The sequence below is a fragment of the Oxyura jamaicensis genome, chromosome 14 (assembly GCF_011077185.1).
Source record: "Oxyura jamaicensis isolate SHBP4307 breed ruddy duck chromosome 14, BPBGC_Ojam_1.0, whole genome shotgun sequence".
NCBI lineage: Eukaryota > Metazoa > Chordata > Aves > Anseriformes > Anatidae > Oxyura > Oxyura jamaicensis.
This window is the reverse complement of record NC_048906.1, coordinates 12,082,876-12,100,662: the sequence shown is the minus strand read 5'-3', so window position 1 is coordinate 12,100,662 and position 17,787 is coordinate 12,082,876. Positions and strand designations below refer to the sequence as shown.

General features: G+C 62.1%; 1 protein-coding gene across 2 annotated transcripts in view; it reads right to left on the bottom strand.

Moving 5' to 3' along the window:
* Positions 1-17,666, bottom strand: part of RAB11FIP3 (RAB11 family interacting protein 3) — a 68,580-nt gene extending 50,914 nt beyond the window's left edge. Inside the window, exons 1-2 of one of the 2 annotated variants that reach the window (XM_035339513.1) lie at positions 17,286-17,666; positions 153-246 (exon numbers count right to left, since the gene is read on the bottom strand). In XM_035339513.1, the coding sequence (XP_035195404.1) occupies positions 153-246; positions 17,286-17,639 (448 nt within the window). In that variant the 5' untranslated portion in view covers positions 17,640-17,666. The remainder of the gene's footprint in view (positions 1-152; positions 247-17,285) is intronic. The other variant, XM_035339514.1, reaches the window with a different exon arrangement.
* Positions 17,667-17,787: the final 121 nt, after the last annotated feature.

Sequence of the window (17,787 nt, the reverse complement as noted above, 5' to 3'; positions counted from 1 at the left end):
CACGACTGCTGGGCCACCCTTTCCAAGCCTATTACTCAGCGCACCCGGCCACCCCCTCGCTCTCCTCCCAGCAAACCAGCCCAGCTCGCTCCCGCTTTGCCGCAGAGCCCGGCATCCTCCCGGCCTCACCTGCACCGCGGCACCAGACTCACCTCCATTTCTGATAGCTCTGATCCCCCGATGGAAATCTTCGAAGCTGATGACTCCAAGTCCGCTGGGATCGAGGTACTTGGTTAGGTCCTTCACCTGCGAGGACAAGAGCAGCGTTACCAGGAAGCCCTCTGAGCATCGTCACGCGAGCTCCTGACGAGGGAAACACCTCCTAACGAGTTCTGCCTCCCTACCCTGACAAAGATTGGGGTTAATGACAGTGGGTTTCTTAAACGGACACCGAAGTGCAGCGGCTCTCCCTAAAACACAAGCGTTCAGCACAGAGGGGTTAACTGGCACTCGGCTGGCACGGAACCACTGCTTCGTCTCGAAACATCGGTGAGCGCGCTGCTTGTTTCAACACGGTCCAGGGATTTTCTGCCAGGGATTTATTTATTTATTGTTATGTTTTTTAAAGAGCTTCTATCATAACTGTCATATCATTCATTAGCAGGCTGCCCAGTAGGAGGGCACAATTAAGAGGATTTGGTGCTAACGAACTGCTCCACGTTACAAGTTTAGGCCACAGCAGTTGAAACTTTTGCACAATTGGGCGATGCCTGCAGGGGAGGGAGAAGCCCGTAGGTGCGGGCAGGCACACCCGAGGAGCAGGGACGCTCCCGAGACACGCCGAGGGCGATCGCAGCACCTCCAGCAGGGCAGGGCACAGTTTGAGAGCAACACCGACGTCAGTCCTCATGGTCCAAACAAAGACTTGGAAGAAGTGCCTTTGGTTCCTTCCTCCCAGGCTGCCACTGCTGCCGTTTCTCAAGCTGCTGTGACAGTCAGGCATTTTCCTCTTAAAATAAGTAAATAAATAAAACGCGAATCCTCATTTCAAGAGACCGAGGCTGAGGAACAAGCCCAGGCTGAAGCAGGCTGTCAGGCGGAGAAGGGAGCTGCAGGGAGGAGAGGCACACCTCGCACCCCAGGAGGGCTCTCACACCCAAGGGCAAGGGGGACACAGGAGCGCAGCCGCGGTGCTCGGAGCTGCCTGACTCAGCCACGCATCAGCAGGAGCTTCTTTGCTCTTTGGTTTGCTTTCCTCCAGAAACCCGGCTCTGTGTGCACAGGAGGACGCCCCTGCAGCCCCACCTGCGGCTCTCGGAGCTGCGTGGGACGGAGGGGAGGGAAGGCCCAGCCCACAGGCGGGCAGCGCCCGGCACGCTGCCGGCACGGAGGCAATGGTGGGGCTGAGACCCCCTGAGCTTGGCTGTGCCTCCCCGGGGCCACGGTGAGACGAAGTCACCGAGCCCCAGTGCCCACCAGCTCACCCACCTGCCTGCCCCATCACAGACCCGGGTGAGGAAACCTGAGCATCTCCTCCGCTTCTGCGGGTGCCTTTTTGGTACGGGCTGAGCTCGCGTGGCGCTCTGACGGGTGAGTCAGGCCTCTTGTACCTTAAACAGAGGTGGTTGAGGCTAACAAAAACAACTCAGGGGAACGTGGCAGTTCCAGTTAAAGCACCTGGCAGTTTCGCGTTCAAAAGCCCCAACTTTTAATTTGTTACCTGTGCCTGTATCTGTGCCAACAGGACTTGATGAGCCCGTACGGCGTCACGGCACGCTGCGCGGCTTCTGCAAGGACCCAGCATCGAGGCAGGGCTGCAGGAGCTTCTTGCGAGCAAGGGCAGCCTCGAGCCCTGCTACCCACACCCCAGCAAAGCACCTCCAGGCGGGTGCTTGTGCAAAGCAGACAGCAGCTGCGTGAGTGTTTTATGCAAAACAGAAAAAGCCATCCATGAATTTAAGCTGTGAGCAACGGGAAACGACTCAAAATGCTTCTCTTTCAAGAAATCTTCACTACTCGGATGTTACGGATGCAAACAGAAAATCTGCACGACTCCAGGTGAAGCCTGAGCCCACAGCAGATCGCCTGTGCCGCCCCCATCCTGCCTGGATTTGCTGTCCAGGTGCAGGAGGAGCCCTGGCCGTTCAGTAAGGAGCTGGGACAAGCATTCCCACCAGCAGACAGAGCACGAGCGGCCACCGATGCTCAGCATCGCTCACGGCACGCAGAGGACAAAACCACCAGCAGCACCTGCCTGGTCCACCCAGAGGCCGCTCTCTGTCCCTGCGCCCACGGCCACAGAGCTGGGGACAGAGGGGACGTCCCTGCCCAACCCCGTTGGCACCCACGGGCATCCAGCCCTGCCCCTGTGAGGCCCAGCAGCTTGCTGCCTGCTCCCACAGGCTTTTGTTTCAGCGATTCCACGCCATTCCTTGGTGTTTCACCACCACGAGACACGGGGAGGCGTGACTGTGATGTCCCCACGGGGTCCCAGCCGCTGCTCCATCCCCTGGACCATTTCCATCAGTGGTCCTGTGCCCCCTCCAGCCCCCCTGCCCCTTTTTGGAGACAGAGGCAAGAACCAAGCACAGTATTTGAGACGCGGGGCCAGCCCTCTGCGGTACTCCTGGACCCCTGCTCCCAGGGGCCACCGTCTCGTTCATGCTGGGCTGGGACAGCCGAGGACAGCCCCAGCTGGGCGCTCCTGGGCTGTCACCACCCACCCGTCTTCTCCACTTCTTCATTTTGACGGCTAGGCTGAAAAACCCGCCTTATTGGAAGGGTTCAAAACAAGAATGACGGCTCAAATAGTAAAGCCAATCTACAGCAGTCACAGATCTGCTGCTTTTAGCTGAGAGCTGATCTGAGAAGTAGCTAACAGCGCTAGCACTAACCTGTCCCTGTTAGCACAGAGGTTAGCACTGCCCAGCCCCAACCCTGCACCAACATAAACCAGGGAGGCTGCTCCTGGCCAGCGAGAAGTATTCAAAATCACGGCTGTGCTGGATGTGTCTGTAGCTGGTTACAAATTCCTTCCGAAGAGGCAAGAGCAGCTAGAAACGGAGCAGTCAAGAGTCAGAGATGACAAGGCTTCAACAGCAGGCTTACGTCCCGGCTGAAGGGGAGATTTGCACTACTTTGAGTCAAAGTCCTGAGAGCCCATGCGGTGAGACCTGCTGGAGCTCTGCTCACCCCGTGCCAGGGTTGAGGCACAGCCCGGGGTCAAAGCGGGACCGGGCTCCTGGCACCAGCCCCTAAGGGACTTGTCACAGCAGGGGACAGGGCGGCTGGCCAGCCAACGCCACTGAGCTCAGCACCTCCCAGCTGCGCCCCAGGGCGCAGGGGGTGGTGGGTTGGCCCCGGAGCCCAGCACTGCGATTTACAGACGCTTCCCTCCCTTGCAGATCTCCAGCCACAGGCACCCAAACGCAGCGATGCCAGCCTCGGGGAGCCGCGTGCCCCAGACACCGAACCCTGCCTAGGCGGGCTGCCATGAGCACAGGATGCTTTAGGAGCACATCTTCGCTTCCAAACGCGCACAGGTTACAGCACGCTTCAGACAAGGTCACGCTCACGCGAGGGGCACCGCGGTGTGAATTTGACATGGGCACCGACGCCCGGCCGCCGCTCAGCCCCACCACGTCGCCACGTCCCCTGCGCCCGAGAGCTCTGCATGCTGGAAGGGCGTTTTGCCTTCCCAAACTAACAAGACCTGCTGCCAACAACCCCCATCTCCCGCTCCCCGCTCCGACCGAGGCGCTGCCAAGCACGCACGCCAGCACAAAGCCTGCTAGCGGCTTCCCCGCCACACGCGGCACCGAGAGCTTCCTTGCTTTGAAGCAGCGAAGTCGTTTCCCCGGGAGCTTCTGAGGCTCAGCCAAGCCAGCGGTGACGATCCCAAACTCGGATCAGCACAAAGGCCTGGCAGCTGCACAAGGGGAGTTTTTCCTGGAGGTGAGGGATTCCCCAGCCCTGAGGGGCCCCGTTCCTCCTGCGGCCCTGAAGGAAAAGGAAGCTCCAGGCGTTTCTCTTGGCCTTGGTGGCCCTCCGTGTCTCCACCAGGCAGCAGAGGGGTCCAGCAGAACCAAAGACATGTCCGAAGCGCTGACCTGCTGAGAAAGCCAGGGCAGCGCTGGCACCCCCCAGGCCCACCAGTTTGCCTTCCCGTTCTGGCAGAGACTGAGGCTAAACAGGGATCCGAGAAGAACCCTTCTGAGGGGTGAATCGAGCGTGGGAGGTGTCCAGTGGCCGTGGTGGTCAGCTCCTCCTGGCCCTTCGGCATCTGCTGGGGGTGTTGCTTCCACCTGGCCACCACCAGGGCCACCCTGGGGCCTCCACGCCGCGTGGGGCAGTGACTTGGTAACGCCACAGCAAGAGAGCAGGGTGGCACCTCAGCACTGCCTTGTGCCACGCAGACCCTAGAAATAAATCCGAAAGAGACAAGGAGCGGGAACCAGTACCGACATTCCTGGTGCAATATGCCCAGAGACCGCGTGCCTGCGTTCCCACATGTGCTGATAAGCACAGACTGAGGTGCTCCTGCCTTGAAATCGCTCCCTCCTGTCCTTGGGAAGGTTTTGCCAGGTCTCAGCCTGCCGAGCAGCAGGACAAGCACCGAGGTAAGTCACGGGAACCTGAGGGAGGCTGAAGAGCTGGCCTTGCCTAGCGGGCAGCTTACACTGCCGGGTCCCCAAAGGGACCAGCCACATGGAGCATGTACACGGAGAAACTGGAGAGCTGTGAGAAAGACACCGAGAGGCCCGTCAAGACAAGGAACACCATGCTGGAGACTGCCCAAGGGTCTGGCTGAACCAGCCAGGCGCCTGGCTCAGCACCCGCCGGTAGCTCACTACCAGCAGGGACAGACCAGCTCCCCAGTGAAAAAGTCCTCAAAACCAGTAAGCAGAGTCTAGAACACGCCGGGTGACACAGCACGCTGCTGCCTGGGGCTTAAATTTACCCTAAAAGCTCAGGGGCAGCGTTAACACAGCCACCCGAGGAAGCTCCTCACCCAGCAGCTCCTGATGGCAGCGCTGGCCGGCGACTGCCGCAAGCGGCAGCAGCTACCTGTGAGCGGTTCAAAACCCGTGAACATTTCACTTCTAAAAGCTAATCCTACAGAAAGGCAACGGCTTAGCCTAAAAAGCGAGCGCTGAGGGAGCTTTGAAAGCGACCGCTCAGGGCTGGGAGCCCCCCCCCCCGGGCAGGCATTCCAGCGCCGGGGCCGCGGGGGGCAGAGCAAACAGGCGGCCGCACGCGCGGCTCCTGGCACCCGCTCCTGGCCCAAAGCTGCCAGCCCAAGGCAGGCTGCTGGTGGGAGCCCCGTCCCCTCCAGCTGTACCCAACTCGATGGGAGATTGCTCTGCCACAAGGAGACGACCATCCCTGCTGAAGGGCCAGAAAGGTTTCCAGAACATCGCTGTAGCTCTTTAGTCGCCTCTGCAAGCCACACCGCACGCAGACACCGCTCCCTGCACATCTGGACGTTCAGAAAACATCTGACAATGGAACATAAAACTTGGCTTTTAAGCCAGCTGCTGAGCTTCTTTTTTTTCTTTTTTCTTTTTTTTCCCCTATCAGCCTCTTTTCATTTGTTTCCTGCTCCCTTCGCTGCCTGCACGCTCTGCTGGAGCTCTGCCCAGCTCGGCGCTACGCTGACCGTGCCCAGAGCCAGCGCGGGTCTCCTGCTTGGCCTTAAAAAGCCCGCTCCAAGCCACCCCTCCTGATTTGTAGCCTTGGGATTGCAGCAGAGTCGGGTTTACGAGGCCCTGCCGGCAGACAGCCCGCCGTGCCCAGCAGCCTGGGTCTGCCTCCTTCGTAGGGCCAGCAAGGTTTCGGGAAGGGAGACCCACGGAGACGGTGCCTGTGCCCACGCACCTGCCCTGCCCACGTACGCCTACAGCAGCTGCCAGCAAAACAAAGGAGTAAAAACATCCTAAAAGCCTCTGGGTCGTGGAGCAGAAAGCACAGCGTAGGATTGGCCCACAGTTTTTGTATCACGTGTCCTCCTCTGCTAACCTCAAGCTAGATGCCAGCCCTGCTCTGAGCAGGGGAAATGGCCGTTTAACGAGCCATCGGATAACGAGGCCCAGACCACGTCTGGGTGTGCTCTGTATGGGGTCTGCAGCACCGACACAGGACACAAACGTCCCGGCACCGCTCACAGAACTCCCGCTGGGCCCTTCTGCCCATAAGCAGCCCAAACCCGCTCTGGGCATCTTTTATCTCGGGGAAAAACAGTAACGGCAGTCACAGCGCCTGAACTGGAGAGCAAGCCGAGTCCCACCCTGGCGTTCATGCCAAACGCCGGGATTTTTACTTCTTGGTGCCCTAAAGCCCAGGGGAGGGCTCAAGCCAGATGCTCCCTTTGGTACCTTTATAGCCAGATCCCCGGCCTGGAGGGACTCACAGGGCTCAGCAAGGCGAGCACGTGCAGCGAGGGTAGGTGCAGCACCTCCACGCAGCAGTCATCCTAAGGGCGCGAGCCAACACCTTCATTTGTAAACACCCACTCGGCCTCCGGAGGCTAAACCCATCCTTTCAAGGTAAAAAAGAACAGTTTTGAATGCGGTTATACCGAAGGCAGTAGTCGTGTTCTTTGCCTTGGGAAACGCACGAGTGCGTTGGAACTGCGGGACCGCGGGCAGCCCGACAGCAGAGCAGCGGCACAGCTCGCAGCGAGCTGTGCCCGGACAGCCGCTCCCTTTAGAGCAGTCCCTACCTCAATGGTTGCAGTGGATCAGCTGAAACGCGCTGATCCCTCTTAACACAGCATTTGTCCGGGCTAAGACCGCGTCTACCCCCCTGTGCGGGGCGCTGAGCACGTTCACGTGCCAGCAACGTGAGCAGAACTCAGCGCTGCTTCGTGCGGTGCGTTTCCCTGGATGCTGCCGTGATCCGAACCGCGGTGGCGCAGATCCCAGAGCAGGAACTCCCTCTCCAGAGCCCACCTCTGCGGTTTCATCGGCATAAACGGGCCTCCTGAGGGGAAGGCTGAGAGCTCGGGATCACGCTTGTTGCAGCAACACGTCTAGGAACCGACTCCACCATTTGTTACAGAATCTGGCACCACAGAAAGCAGGCAGAACCCCAGAGCAGGCTTCTGTTCTGCTGCAATTACACCTAATTAACTAACCTCTGAAACACCCTCAAGGGGCAGCTCTCATTACAGGGAGAGGCAATGGTCAATTGTGAGGAAGGAACACAAGGGCTGCGTTATTTCTTCGGCAAGCAGTGGCACCTATCCAGGGCTGCTGCGAGCACGCTGCTCCCCAGGCCCCCTCAGAAGCTCCAGGAGCAGAGCAGCAGGCGGGTGGTGTCCGGCCAGGTCCCCGTTTAAAGCTCTGGCACCAGCAGCGCTCGGGGAAGGTGCTTTCTGCAGCATTCACCCCGCTCATCTCGCGCACACCTCAGCGCGGCCGTCCCCTGTCGTCACTTCAGTCCTGGAGGCTCTGTTATCGACCTGGTGCTGGCAACCCAAAATCAGGGCGTTCTTCTGGAGAGGAGGCAACGATCCAGCACGTCTTATTCTCGTCTCTCCCTGCTACGGAAGAAATAATCAAACCTGCTTCTTAAGGCAGAAGGGGAATAAAGCCTCCTGTGGTTTTCATCAGCCTGCAGGTGCCCGAAGAACTGGAACAGGAGAGGATCCCCCAGGAGCCACACGTGAGAAGCCCCAGCACTGCGACCGCTTCCTTGAAATACACCGGGTGACTTCCCCTCCTGTCCTGCCTGCCCAGGAAGACGGTATCCTCAGTCCTACAAGTTCTCCTTCCTCCTGTTTCATCCAGAATAAAAGCTGCCTGGCTTGCCTTCAGTTTTGGCGGCACAAAACCAGAAATACCAGAGCTGTGAACACACAATGAACAGGAGCACGTGCTCGAGATGGCAAAGGGTCCATCCGTGGAGAACTCCCTCTCCAATAAATTATTATTTTCCCTTTTGGGGAGAGGAAGCAAAAAGTTTTTAAGTCGACTGGGAGCCAAGAAGGAACCCTGAGCTGATGCTGCTGAGCAGCTCCCGCCTTTCGCTCCCAGAGCATTCCGCTGCGCCGCATCGGGAGCGTGAAGAGGGAAATACTTCTCCTTCAACGCTCAAACTTCAACAGGCAGAAAGCAGAGAAGTCAAAGAACATGCTCCAAAGAGCTCGCAGCCAAGCAAGCCCAAGGAGCCAGGCCCTTCCTGCCCACCCTCACGGGAGGGAAGAAGCCAGCAATGCAGGCAGGGCTCAGCCCACACGCCGGTAGAAGCTCCCCTGGGCCGCACCACCCAGCAGGCGCGGGCGCAGCACCCTTTGGACTAACCCTAGCAGCTCCAACGCTTACCTGCAAGGCCTCCCTCAACGCCTCTGTGCTCACCGCAGCTCCAGGAGCCAGGCTTTGGCGTGTTCTTAAACGTGTTCTCCAAGCTCAGGTAAGGCTAAGCTGTCCATCAACTGCTGCTGAAGCATAAAAACACTCAGAGGAACCGCTTCAAGGGCGGTTTGAAAACAACGGGAACGTAAGTTACACCAAAATGGTTTTATCCACATCCATCACGGTTGTCTGGAGCGTTCCGGATTTCCTGTCACTGCACTCAAAGGATTCAGCGGCACCACTACTACAAACACAATCATCGGTGTAAGCAAACTCGCAAAGTTCTTCCTCCTCCGCCCTCTAGGACACGGGAGGCCTCGTCCGCAGCCTTTGTTCTCCTCACGGCACAGGAAGGCTGCTCTCACCCTTCCCGAGGCACAGCTCAGAGGCAGGGGACTGGATCCAGGAGGGAAAAAACAAACAAAAAAAAAGAGGTTTTGTGCTTGGTCAGCACTCACACAAGACGTACGCGTTAACATCGGCGGGGGCCAGCCCCGGAGAAGAGCCGAGCGCAGCCGGAGCTGCCGCGGTGCTGGCAGGACGGCCACAGCCCGCCGGCAGGATTCGGGGCCGGATGAAGCCACCAGGCCACGTGCCGAGGCCAAAGCGCTTCCGAGGCCGTTCTGTAGCTCCTGGTGCAGCTGGGACGAGCCCAGGGCTCCCTTCTGGGGCCGCCGCCGCAGGGCTGGCTGCGTGGGCTGAGGCACCCTGAGCTGCGGCTCCTTTCCGTCCCTCCTCAGGGACAGAAAGCAGCACCAAAAATCCCGCGGCGTGCCCCGGGCCGAGCCCTCCCGCCAGCGTGAGGCTCGCTTTTACCAACGCACCCTCTCCAAAAGCCAAGTGACGCGCTGCGCCCTCTGAAACACGCGGGGCCATCGGAAACAGGAGGGAGTTCTTCCCACAAAACCAAACCACGCGAGCGGGGGCCAGGAGCAGCGAGCTGGGCCTGAACTGGGGGCGCACACGGGACCAGGACCGCCACGTGGAGCCCCCCCAGCCCTGGGGGTCCGGCAGCTCAAACCCCGGAGCTCCGCGGGCACAAGCAGGCGGCGGAGGCGAAGCCATCCGGGCTGCCGCCTCCTGCCCGACCAGGCTGCGCCTGCCACGCTGTCAAAACCGAGTTTATCTTAATACAAACAAGCGTGATTCAGAGGCCGGCAGCGCACAAAGGCTCGTTTCTTTTTCAGAACCGCAACAAATTACCCACCCCCCCCCCCACCCCCTTTTGGCAGCCCTTCACCCAGCCTACGGAAAGTGCTGCCTGCGCGGAGGCAGAGCCGGCGGGGAGCCCCGAGGGGCTTCCAGGCTGCAGGAAGGTGCTGGGGGGGGGGGGAACAGGGGGCAGGACCAACACGGGGAGGCCCAGGATTGCAGGACAGGATCGCAAGCACCGGCCCCCCGACCCTCACAGCAACAAGAGCAGTAAGCCAGCGTGACCTTAACGCATCTCCAGTTTGCCACCTCTCTGCCCCCACGACACCACCTGGTGAAGGCTCCACGGAGCTGGAGGAGGCGCAGGGCAGAGCTGGAGATGCTCCTGCTGCCAGCCTCAGCCTCCTCCCCTGGCCCTTTCGGGGCCGGCAGCCCCCCACGAGCCCTGCCGCTGCTCTCGGCAGGAGCCCAGGTACCAGGAGGGGATCAGCTGGATGCCGCATCCGTCGGAAAAACGCCCCACGAGGATTTCCAGCTTGTTGTGTTTTTTTTTTTCCAGCTGTATTTGCCCCCCCAGCGAGCGGGGCACAGAACTGGTACTGCCCCCTGGAAAAACAGGGAACGCAGCCACGCAAAGGGCAGGCAACAGATGCCTCTTAAGCCCTCTGCAGCCACCGGCACTAGCGAGAGCCACGAGGTCCTGATTCTTATTTTTAGAGAGATATTAGCTTTAAATAAGAAGCAGAACCAAACGTTACTTGCCCGTGAGGAGTTTCACTGCCAACAAGCAGCAAACTCACTGCTGTAAGCACTCCTTCCCCGAGCAGGAGGGCCCCTCAAGCAGCCCCCGGTCCCACGGCACCACGGAGCACCCGTTTGGGTCCCAGGCTGCTGCAGTAATGCTCACCGTCCGTCTTCTGCCCCTGGAAGCTTCTGTTCTCTAAAACCCGATGGTTTGGGCTCCCTTTACCTCTCGCACATTTTGCTGAGTTTCCTGCTGGGCTCCGGCAAACCCCGCCAGGTCGCAGGGCGCCGTGTCCTGCCGTTTGGTTCGACTCCTCCCCAGCAGCCTGGGAAGCAGCTGGACCCTCCAGAAGCAGCAGGACTCAAGCTCGGCTCAACGCTACATCAAAGGGCGTCGCGGCAGATGGAACAGCAGCTCTTTCCTCTGAAGGAACACAACGCCTTGTTAAAAACACTGACGGCAGCACCCGAGCAAAGCCTCAGCCCTGCAGCGGACCCGCAGCTTGCAGGAGGGGCTGCGCGGCCGCTCGCCGAGAGCGACGCCAGCGGGGACCTCACGTCCTCTGAGAGAAACCCCAAACCCACCGGGCAGCCTGCTGCGGAAGCACCTGCCACCACGAGCTCACCGCTGTGATTCTCTTTCGGTTCTGCTCCAGCTCGCTCTCAGCCTCCTCTCCTCTCCTTTCCTTCCCCGCAGGGCGAGCGCCGCGCGCTGCAGCCTGGCCACAGCAGCAGCTGGGGGGAAGCGGCCTCCGAAGCTGCCCTCGCTCACGTAATCCACGTTCATCACTTTCTCCCTGCCCACAGCACCCTTCTGCCCCACACCAGCTGCAACGTCCTGTAACGGGGGCAATGCCACGGCGAGCCGAAGCTCAGGACGGGGGGGGACAACTTCAGGTCTGAGCGGAGCAGAATGCCCAGGCCCCGCTGCCCCGCTGCCCCCTGGGGCTGCAACTTGGGCTCAGATGTTTCGGGTTCCTGCAATGAGCCTCACGTCAGGCGCTGCTGCTGCACAGACATCAGCCCAGCGCCCCCGGCTCACACGGAGAACAAGCTGTCAGCCCGGAGGTGTTCCTCCCCACCACCAAGCAGGAGCACAACCACGCTAAGAAACCACCTTTTACGCCGTGTGCCATCCACAACAGCTCTGCCCCACTGCCAGAGCCCCGTCTCCTTCCTCTGGAGACCCAAAAGCAGCTCAAGCATCGGCCTTTGGCAGCGCCCCACGCCGTCCTGCCGTGCCCCGTTGGCCAGCGGGGCCGTGCTGCCCGCAGCAGCATCACCACGCGGCTCCGCTGCGGGCGCACACGTCCCGGGGCGCATCGATCTGAAAGGGGAGCGAGGGACGTGGAGCTACCAGAAAGGCAAACGAGGACTGAAAGGAGCTGCGGGGGCCTGCTGGACAGGGGGAATTGAGCACCTGGTGCCGAACCGCTGCCTTGCAGGCGGAAAAGCAGCGCCAGGAGCACCCCGCACACTTCGTGCCGCGCCGAGCCGGGGGTGCAGTCGGAGAAGGAAACGCTTTCGGCACGTGGGAGCTGTTGGAAGGACAGACCACTCGGTTCCCCAAGGACAAACTCTCCGCCTGTGCACACTGAACACCACGAGCACAGCGGCGAGGTATCAGCTCACAGCCTAACCCTGTCGAGCCGTGCCGCCAGCCCACCGCCCCGGACGGGATGAGCCGGGCGCCGTGCCCAGCCTGCAGCTGCCCGGACCCGCTTGCCGCTCCCCGAGCGACCCCCAGGAGGGGACGAGGAAGGCACGGCTCCTCGCAGGGCAGCGGGGGCACCCTACCTGCAGCCCGGAGCTGGAAACCGGATGGTCCTTGGGTGGAAGCTGCCGAGCGCAGGCGAAGCTAAAAGCAAGGCGTTGCTTTGCAAAACCGAAAGCTGCTTGGGGGCGGGGGGCGGGGGGGATGCTGCTGGGCTCCGAGCAAATCTCATCTGACGACGAGCGGCAAGCTAAAGTCAAAGCAGGAGTAAAATGGGGAGGAATTACGCAGGCAGTTGTTGTAATGACTGTCAGTTGGGGGCTACACCGAGTTACAGTGATACATCAACTCTGAAGCGCCGGGGAAGCGTTTATGGAAGCGGCAGCGGGTCAAAGAGACCCAGAGAGCGCCAAGACTGCGTCCTGGTGCAGCCTCAGCCCGGCCGGGTGACTGTGATGACCCCAACCCAAACGTTGTTCGTTGTAGCCCAAGACACACGCCGCTCCCCCGAAGGGAGGAAGCCTTCCACCATTCGGCCCCTAGCACCCGTTCAGAGAGCGGGGAGCAGCACCTCTTTTTTTTGGAGAGGCGAGCCCAGAGGGCAGAGGAACGCATCCGATGGCTTTCATCAGGAGCGGTAATTAAAAGGAGGAATTAGCAGCCCGTGCAGCAGCAGCCGTACTCTCAGCCTGAAGGTGAAAGGAGGAATTAAAAAGGTTTCTCAAACAAGCTGGGAGCTGGGAACAGCGCAGACACACTGCGCCGTTCATGGGCCCGCCAGCCCGGGTCAGCCGTCAGCCCGAGTACGGCTGCAAAGGCGAGCATGAAACAGGTATCTCCAAAGAGATCTGCCTGCGGTACACGCTGCTAACCAGTCTCAGCCGCTCGGAGAAAGGAGCCTTTCAAGGAGCTGGAAGCCAAAACTTCTCAGGAGAAGCAAAAAGGCACCCGCCCTCCCGACACCCCGAGCACCGCAAGGAAACCATCCCTCTCCCGAAGCCCTCGGGACGCCTACAAACCAGCGCTTCTCTGCAAATTCCACCCTCAGCTAACTGGGAGCCACCTCGCCCAAGAAATATTTTGGCTTGGAAGCCTCTCCCTCTCTGATGGGGAAGGAAAAACCTCACGGCCTCAGGTCCCGCAGGGCGCTGCCAGGCCGTCAGCCACGCTGCCTCTGAGCGGCGACAGGGCAGGGACGGCCGAACCAGCCCCGTACCCGAGGTGAGCAGAGCTTGCACCGCAACCAGCGACCGGGAGCTCGGCCACAAATTTCCGCGGTGAAGGACTGGGCCCTGGGTCAAGGCAGGCAGAGTATTTGAGACCCGCTCCCTCCCCGAGCCCATGTCCGTGAGCCTGACCGCCCGTCCGCCCGGGGAAGCTTGCCCCGGTCCTGCAGCAGCTCCCGCTCCGCGGCAATCACAGCCTCCGAAAGGTGCAGCAGGAGCAGCACAGCTGGAAGCAATTTAAGCTTCGCTCACACTTACGTGGTCTGCACATCCAGGCTGGATGCTCACAGAAGCCTCTCCAGAGGCAAAGCCAGCGTTTCCTCTGCTCAAAGGGCGTAAGAAACTTCAGAGACTGGGGGGGGGGGAAATAAACTTAGGTTTCCTCCTGACAGGGTTCCAAAATAGATTTCACAGGCAGGTGGGAGAAGACGGAGGGGGCAGGGAGGATGTTGGAGACCAGAGGCACTGACAGCACCTCCAGGACAGCACCACGCTGAAGCGCCTGACCCAGGGGCACCATGCCCGAGGGATCCATCCGAGGGGAGCAGGAGAAGCGAGCCTGGATTCACCACCCTGGAGCCTGCAGCTTCAAGAGAAAACAGGACCAGGCTTCCCTGAGGGCTGCGGGGTTACGGGGGGCTTTTAGCTGAGCTACTCCACACCTGGACCCCGCAGTGCCGCCTGCTGCCCCCGGCTGCGAGCCCTCCTGCAGCACCCGGGGCGGTGGGAGGTCGGAAGAGCTCAAAAAACCTGGCAAAAAGCTCCAGAAACCAGCGCGCAGGGAAAGCCAAAAGCTAAACACGGAGAGCTTGGCTTGGGGATTAGCTGGCGTGGGGGCAGAGGAAGGCTGGCAGTCAAGGACAGGCTTTGAAGGGTGTAAATATTAAGGCAAGTAGAAGAGCACGTTGAAACGGAGCCTGAGCTGATCGTCGAGAAAAAGAGGCCAGAGATCTGCCGGAGCACAGAAGGTGAAGACGCCTCGGTGCTGGGAGCGGTGCAAAAGTCAGCCAGGCAAACTGCCGGGACTCCGCGTAACTGGGCAGAAGGGGAGCCTGTGGTGCCGGAGGCTTTTCCACCTCCAATCCTCTTCCAGATCAAAACCGATAAGGAAAAGAAAAACAAGTATCAGGACGCCAGCAGGACAGCGTCCCCCCACGCGTTACAAACGCTCGTTTCTCCTCCTCCCCTGCACGACCCCGCACTAACACCGCCAGGGAGAAGCGACGCGGCCCCTGCGAGCAGACAGGCACAGCACAGCCTAAGAGAGGCGAGAGGAGCAGAGGAGCGCTGAATTTGTCGGCTCGGGCGGTTGTGCAGCAGCCTCACGTTCGGCACACGACAGGTGGAATCCGCAGCCCCCTGCTCTTTAACCCTAACGCCCAGCGTGCCCACCCCGAGGCCCGGCACGTCCCACCGCCCGGCTGCAGGACCCGTCCCCTCCCCTGCCCTGGGTCCCTCCTGCCGCTGGGGAGAACAAAGCGGCGCCCAGCGAGCGCCACAGCCCCAGCGGTAACGGGGAGGGGAAGGAGACAAAAGCACAACGCTGCTGGCGAGCGGGCTGGGGGCTCTGCGCGGCGAGCCCAGCCGGCCTCGAGCCCTTTCCCTCTCGACACCTCACCCGCGAGCCCCCGGGGCTGCGCAGCTGCCCCAAGCCCTCGGACCCAGGGGAGCGCAGCCCGCCGCGTCCCCTGCCTTCATCTCGGCGAGCCCACGCCAGCGAAATGCTGCCACGGAGCACAGACAGCCTTCAGCAACGGCAAACGAGCAACGAGCCGACCAACCCCCCCTCCCCGCACACTTTTCCCATGCAGATGTCATCACGCAGAGATAAAACAACCGCAGACGGTCACAGCCGTGTCATCTCCGCAAGGAAGGAGCCTGACGGCCATTCATTCCGTGCCATTTAGCTACTAATTGCTTCAGCCAAGCGATCGGCCGGCGCCGAGCTCAGCAGCCCATCGATGCCTCTGGTGCTGCACTGAACTCCCCAGCTCCCGGCGCTGCGCACGTGTGCCTCCGTAACCCTCCGGCCCTGCGCGAAGCCCGGATGATTCAGCCGGCTGCGATGACTTGGCCGCGCTTAAATTTAGCGGTTTGTTCCGACACCACCCCGCGCGTACCTTCCACGCGTCCCCCCGCGCGGGCGGGCGGCAGGAGGAAGCAGGGAGGGAAGCAGGTAGCTGCTGGTCCTGGCGAGGGGACGGGAATTCGCTGCTCCTCGGCTCCTGCTGGTCCCCGCCGAAACCCTGCTGAGCCGCCAGCCCCCCGGGAGCTCCAGCTATAAATACGCGTTTGCACCTCGACTTCCTTCTCGTTTCCGTAGGCGTTTAGTCATCTTAACAGCACGTCACCCACCCAGGGACATTCCTGTCCTTTGGCTTCCTGTCCTTTGGCTTCCACCTGAGCTGCATCTCCGTGTCTCAGAGGACCCCTGGCTGGCCTCAGCCACTCCTCCTTCAAACGAAACGGCTCAAGAAGCTTCCCCAGAACCCCGTCCTTCGTTACTCCGCGCAGCTCCTGGGAGCTCGCAGACCCCACCGACGACCCCGTCTGCTCCTCCGGCACCACCTTGCTTCTTTCCTGCTGCCCGGGCTGCCCGCTGCCTTGGCCCAGCAGCTGTCAGAGCGGCCTCGCCGGGGCCTCGCTGCACCCAGACGCTCGTTCTGGGCACCGAGAGCGAGCCACGCGAGTCTCCTGCTGATCGCAAACGTAGCAGGAGCGCAGCGCGTTTCGGCACGGACAGCATGACCGATAACTCAGGGGGAAGGAACAAGGGACTGCGAAGGGACAGCCCGCACCAGCCCCGCGCTGAGCCAGGGCGGCAGCTTCCAGCAGCACGGAACCTGCCCGGACACCCTGCTTGCTCTGACCTTAACGGCTTCAGGCACTCCTCCGGGCTCCATCTCACAGCCCTCAGCAGCCGCGTTTTCGCACCTTTGAAGCGCCAGCGCGGTTCCTGCAGCACCAGAAGCCGAGCGGGTCCCCAGGGCGGCTCTGCGCCCCGAACCGCCGGACCCACCCGCCACGTCCCCCCCGTGCCCCACGGCGGTGACACAGGGTGGGGGGAGGACAAGGGGTCCGTGAGCCTGCTCGGGACGGGAGCCAAGTGCCTGCTTCTGCCTCCCCGGCTGCAGCAGCTCCGGGGGCCGTGGGGCCCGAGCCGCAGCGAGGTGAGATACGATGAGATAAGGCTCCTGTCGCCCGGCTGCGATCTCCTGACGCCCCGGTGCCGTGACGCCGCCTGTTACCAGGAGGCTGCGAGCGCCGTGCCCCTCACAGCCCCTCAGCAGGGCCCTGCCAAAGAACATAAGCAGCCCCTCTTCGCAGAGGCCTTGCCTCGAGGAGATGCCTCTCGTCTCTTCCCAGGAGAGGTTTTTACCACGAGGAGGAATAAAAGCCCCCCTGCCACCAAACACTCCTTCGCACATGACAATTTGCTTTGTCATGCCGCTTCAGCGCGCGCACGGCAGCTCCAGCGAGAGGAGCAAAGCCCAGCTCCGGGGCGAGCACACGGCGGCTCCCCGAGGGTGCCTGCGCGCCTCGGATCAATCCGCTCCACCGCTTTGTGACGGCAGCGGCAGCACAGGGCCAACGCACGGAACCACCGCAAATTCATCTCCATCCCCCGGCGAGCTGCGGGAGCTCTCTCCATTTTGGGTCACGCCAGGCAGCCTCCAATTACACCGCGGCCGACCTGCTGCAAGGGAACGCCGGCTCACCGCGCTGCAAAGCGGCGGAAAGAAGGAAATAACAACAAAAAAAAATAACGTATTGGGGATCATCGGGCCTGAGATAAGCGCACAGCCCCGTGCCCGGCGCGGCGCCCACGCGCTGGAGGTGCCGAGGGCCGGGTGCTTTATTCCTGCGGGATGAGGACGGGAGGCGCCGGCTCCCTGCAGCACGGGGCCGCCAGCTTCTCCCGGTCCTCTCCGTGCCCACCTCCACCGGGATGCCAGCGGGGCGGGCGCTGCCTTCGCTCCCACTCCTCGAGCACCGGCTGCGGCCATCCTCCCGGGCACCCCGCGGGGCCTCGAGCGAGGCGTGAAGGGAGGCCGGGGCCTGGCAGGCGGCCGCCATCTCGGGGGGACCCCGCGCCGCTGGGGCCGGGCCCGGCCTCGGGGAGCCTCGCCGGCCTCGGGAGCGCCCCGGCCTCACCTGCTCGGCCCCGTAGGCCGTGGCGAACTGCACGAACTCCTCCACCCGCACGAAGCCGTCACCGTCGCGGTCGAGGGCGTCGAAGACGGGCCGGAGGCGCGGCTCAGCCTCGGGGCTGCCCCCCGGGCACTGCCCCGGGGCTGCCCACGGCGGCGACCCCGCGGTGGGCTCAGGTGCCCAGGGGGCCGCTCCCAGCTCCGGTTCTGGCTCCGGCTCCGGTTCCAGCTCCAGTTCTGGCTCCGGTTCTGCTCCCAGCTCCGGTTCTGGTTCCAGCTCCGGTTCCGCTCCCGGCTCCGGCTCGTCCCACCGCAGCCCGGGGCGGCCCCGGTCCCCCGGCGGCGGCTGCGGCTCCATGGTCACCCCGCGGCCCCCGCCGCCGCCGCCCGGCTGCTGCCTGCCCCTGCCCGGCGGCTCCCCGCGGCGCGGCCATGCCCCGCGGCCATCGCCCCTCACATCGCGGCCGGGAGCTCCGCGCTGCCGGCGGCTCCGCCCGCTCCCGGCT